The 1,794-nt window shown below is 45.8% G+C and overlaps 1 protein-coding gene across 1 annotated transcript; it reads right to left on the bottom strand.

Moving 5' to 3' along the window:
• Positions 1 to 873: 873 nt before the first annotated feature.
• Positions 874 to 1,794, bottom strand: LOC308273450 (olfactory receptor 2W3-like; the record flags this gene model as incomplete). The annotated part of the gene is made up of 1 exon (XM_080710567.1): positions 874 to 1,794. One exon carries the CDS (start codon positions 1,792 to 1,794, stop codon positions 874 to 876), a length of 921 nt encoding a protein of 306 aa, XP_080566693.1.

The following is a 1,794-nucleotide window of genomic DNA, read 5'->3' as shown; positions in this document are numbered from 1 at the left end:
AAATAAATAAATAAATAAATGTTACCTATAATTTAATTAATCATCAACATCATATTTCTGGCCTTGCAACATATATTCCCAAACCCTACCTGTGGGGGGTTCTTATTGAGTAGATTAAAATATTTAAGTAAATTCTAAAGTTTTGCTTTAAGAATTACTTATTTCTAGTGGAGCATGGTGGTGCATGCCTGTCATCCCAGCACTTGGTAGGCTGAAACAAGAGGACTGCAGGTTCTAAACCAGCCTTAGCAACTTAGCAAGTGTCTCAGTCAACATTCTCAGTGATATAATACAAAACAATTGGCCATGCATTTAGAGAAGGAAGATTTATTTGCTTCTAGATTTTTGGAGATTAAAGGTCCAGTCCATGTGAATCTGGGGTCTGCAGAGAGAGAGAGAGAGAGAGAGAGAGAGAGAGAGAGAGAGAGAGAGAGAGAGAGACCAGACAGACACAGAGAGACAAATAGAGAGACAGAGAGAAAGAGAGACAAAGAGAGAGACAGAGACAGAGACAGAGAACAAACTAGGTTCTACTCTCACATGATGGAGGACAGACTCAAAGAGATGGCAGGGGAGAAGAGAGACTTTACCATCCCCAAAGCCACACTCTCAGTAACCAAGCACCACCTCCAACATTACTACCTTGTTCCTATGAGGGCTAGGGGGGCATTCTAAATCCAAACCATTACAGTGAGACTCTTAGCAACCTAGCAAGACCCTGTTTCAAAATAAAAATAAATAAAAAAAAAAGAGTTGGGGATGTAGCTCAGAGGTAGAATATCTGAGTTCAGTCCCCAGTACCATCCCCCACACCACTTCTTATTTCTTATTTCTATTAAATAAATAAGAAACTGTGGGAAAGGAGATTCCATTTTATTTTCTAGACACAAGCCTCTTCAGTGCACCCTTGACCTCCTTGTTTCTCAGTGTGTAGATGACGGGGTTTAACATGGGAGTCACCAAATTGTAGAAGAGGGTAAGAAATTTCCCTTGGTCCTGAGAAGAATGATTTCCTGGTTGCATATACATGTAGATAATGTTCCCATAAAACAAGGAAACTACAGTGAGGTGGGACCCGCATGTGTTGAAAGCCTTCCTTCTTCCTGCAGCTGACTTGATTCTCAGCACCGCGGAGGCAATGTAGCTGTAAGAGATGAGGATAAGGGACAGGGGCACCAGGACAATTATCACCGATAAGATGAAGACAGTGCTCTCCACAGCCACCGTGTCCACACAGGCGATTTTTATCAGAGCGGGCATCTCACAGAGGAAGTGCTGCACCTGGCATCTCCCACACCGAGGCAGCCTCATAGTCACCGGAGACATCACCAGGGAGTTGAGGAGTCCAACCACCCAGGCCACAGACACCAACTTCCAGCAGAGCACAGGGTGCATAACCACAGAATAGTGAAGGGGCTTGCAGATCGCTGTGAAGCGGTCATACGCCATGACCGCCAGGAGGACACATTCTGTACCCCCCAGCCCCAGGAACATGAAGAGCTGGATGGCACAGCCGGTGTAACTGATGGTCTTGTCCCGGCCACCTAAGTTGAAAAGCAGCTGAGGGATGGAACTGGTGGTAAAGCAGAGATCCAGAAACGACAGGTTAGTGAGGAAGAAGTACATGGGTGTGTGGAGGCAGGGGTCCAGGCGAGAGACCAAGATGATGATGATGTTGCCCACTAAGGTCACAAGGTAGAAGATGAGGACAAACACGAAGAGGATCTGCTCCAGCCTGGGTCTGTCTGAGAAGCCGAGTAAGATGAACTGTGCCTGGCAGCTCTGGTTGGTCAT

This window comes from Muscardinus avellanarius (genome assembly GCF_963383645.1).
Source record: "Muscardinus avellanarius genome assembly, chromosome: 14".
In the NCBI taxonomy this organism is placed as follows: Eukaryota; Metazoa; Chordata; class Mammalia; order Rodentia; family Gliridae; genus Muscardinus; species Muscardinus avellanarius.
The sequence above is the reverse complement of the archived record's forward strand: the minus strand, read 5'-3'. Positions and strand labels throughout refer to the sequence as shown.